General features: G+C 40.0%; 1 protein-coding gene across 1 annotated transcript; it reads left to right on the forward strand.

Annotated features, from left to right (window-relative positions):
* Nucleotides 1-12: 12 nt before the first annotated feature.
* On the forward strand, nt 13-849 carry LOC111649598 (neoverrucotoxin subunit alpha-like). Its single transcript, XM_023399345.2, has one exon. The coding sequence runs from the start codon at nt 62-64 to the stop codon at nt 674-676; it is 615 nt and encodes a 204-aa protein (XP_023255113.2). The 5' UTR covers nt 13-61; the 3' UTR covers nt 677-849.
* The last annotated feature ends 743 nt before the right edge of the window (nt 850-1,592 follow it).

The following is a 1,592-nucleotide window of genomic DNA, read 5'->3' on the forward strand; positions in this document are numbered from 1 at the left end:
TTAATGTGATTGATGAAAACAAAGCAGCACATTCAACCATCTTCAAACTGTCACATCACTGATGTCAGGAGTCATCATCAAACTGTCAATAACTGATCAGATGATCAATAACTGCAGCTGTGTCTTGTTCTCTCCATCAGATTCCTGTGAACTCACAATCGACACAAACACAGTGAACAGACGGATCAAACTGTCTGACAACAACAGGGAGATGACACGTGTGGAGGAGGATCAGTCATATCCTGATCATCCAGACAGATTTGACTACTGGCCTCAGCTGCTGTGTTCAACTGGTCTGACTGGTCGCTGTTACTGGGAGGTCGAGTGGAAAGGAAGGGTTTTTATATCAGTGAGTTACAGAGGAATCAGAAGGAAAGGAAACAGTAACGTTTCTGTGTTTGGAAGGAACGATCAGTCCTGGAGTCTGAACTGCTCTGATGATCATTTCACTGTCTGTCACAATGACAGAGAAACATATATCTCCCCCTCCTCCTCCGTCTCTCACAGAGTAGCAGTGTATGTGGACTGTCCTGCTGGCTCTCTGTCCTTCTACAGAGTCTCCTCTAACAAACTGATCCACCTCCACACCTTCAACACCACCTTCACTGAACCTCTGTATCCTGGGTTTAGGTTTAGGTTCTGGTCCAAGTCTGGTTCCTCAGTGTCTCTGTGTTGAATGTAGCAGAGAGAGAAACGTTCTCACTGTTGAACAGATAGTTGAGTCTCTACATGTCTGTCTCTTTCACTCACACACTAGTTTTCAGATTCATGTATTAATAAATTAAGTTTTTGATGATTTATCTATCTATCTATCTTCTTGTCTTTTCACAATAAAAGCATCACTGATAATCTTTGTGTTTTGTCTGAATCTGAGGACGACTGAGTCGATTCAGTTCAAACTAAAACACTGTTACAGTTTGTTGGAAAATTCTGAGAAAAGACAAAGACAGTCAATGAATGTTGTTGAGGCTCTCAGTGTTGAAGGTTTACATTCAGAGAAAAGACTGAAAGGTCCTAAAAGAAGAGGTCTACATTAACCTGCTTGATCCTGATCTTGTCAGAAAGTCCAACACTCAGAGGAAAGAATGACAAGCTTCTAGAAATGATGTCTCCAGTGTCTCTGACCTAATGTCTCACAGTGTTAGAGGACTCTTCAGGTGTTTTACAGTCATGGTTTTGATCCTCAGGTGAAGTGTGAAATCCAACACCAAAAGTGAAGTAAAACTGTCTTTCAGTGGTTCAAGCAGTTACAAATGGATTTGTTTGACCAACAGTCTAAAATCCAAAGATTCTCATTAAAAATAAACAAATAAATAAATGATATTAATTTAAAAACTATTTGATTATAAAAATCGTTGCTGATTCATTTTCTGTCCATCTTCTAACTGATAAATTGACTAATTGCTGCAGCTTTAGTTCTAACAATTATTTTATTTAACAATGATTAATTGAAATGACAAATATTCCCATCCATCCATCCTTGTTCTCCCCTTCTGGTGCTGCAGGAACAGGTGTTGTTCCTCGCTCTTGCCGGCAGGTGTCGCCATTTAGCGGCTTCCTCTACGGCAGGTTCTATGATTTACTATGACAAA

The sequence above is a fragment of the Seriola lalandi genome, unplaced genomic scaffold (assembly GCF_002814215.2).
Source record: "Seriola lalandi dorsalis isolate HSWRI2012SDOR001 ecotype SW California unplaced genomic scaffold, Sedor1 jcf7180002051283, whole genome shotgun sequence".
Taxonomy (NCBI): Eukaryota; Metazoa; Chordata; class Actinopteri; order Carangiformes; family Carangidae; genus Seriola; species Seriola lalandi.

Excerpts from the sequence above, each read along its gene's own strand:
- LOC111649598 (XM_023399345.2), top strand. The coding sequence starts at position 62 with ATGTCAGGAGTCATCATCAAACTGTCAATAACTGATCAGATGATCAAT.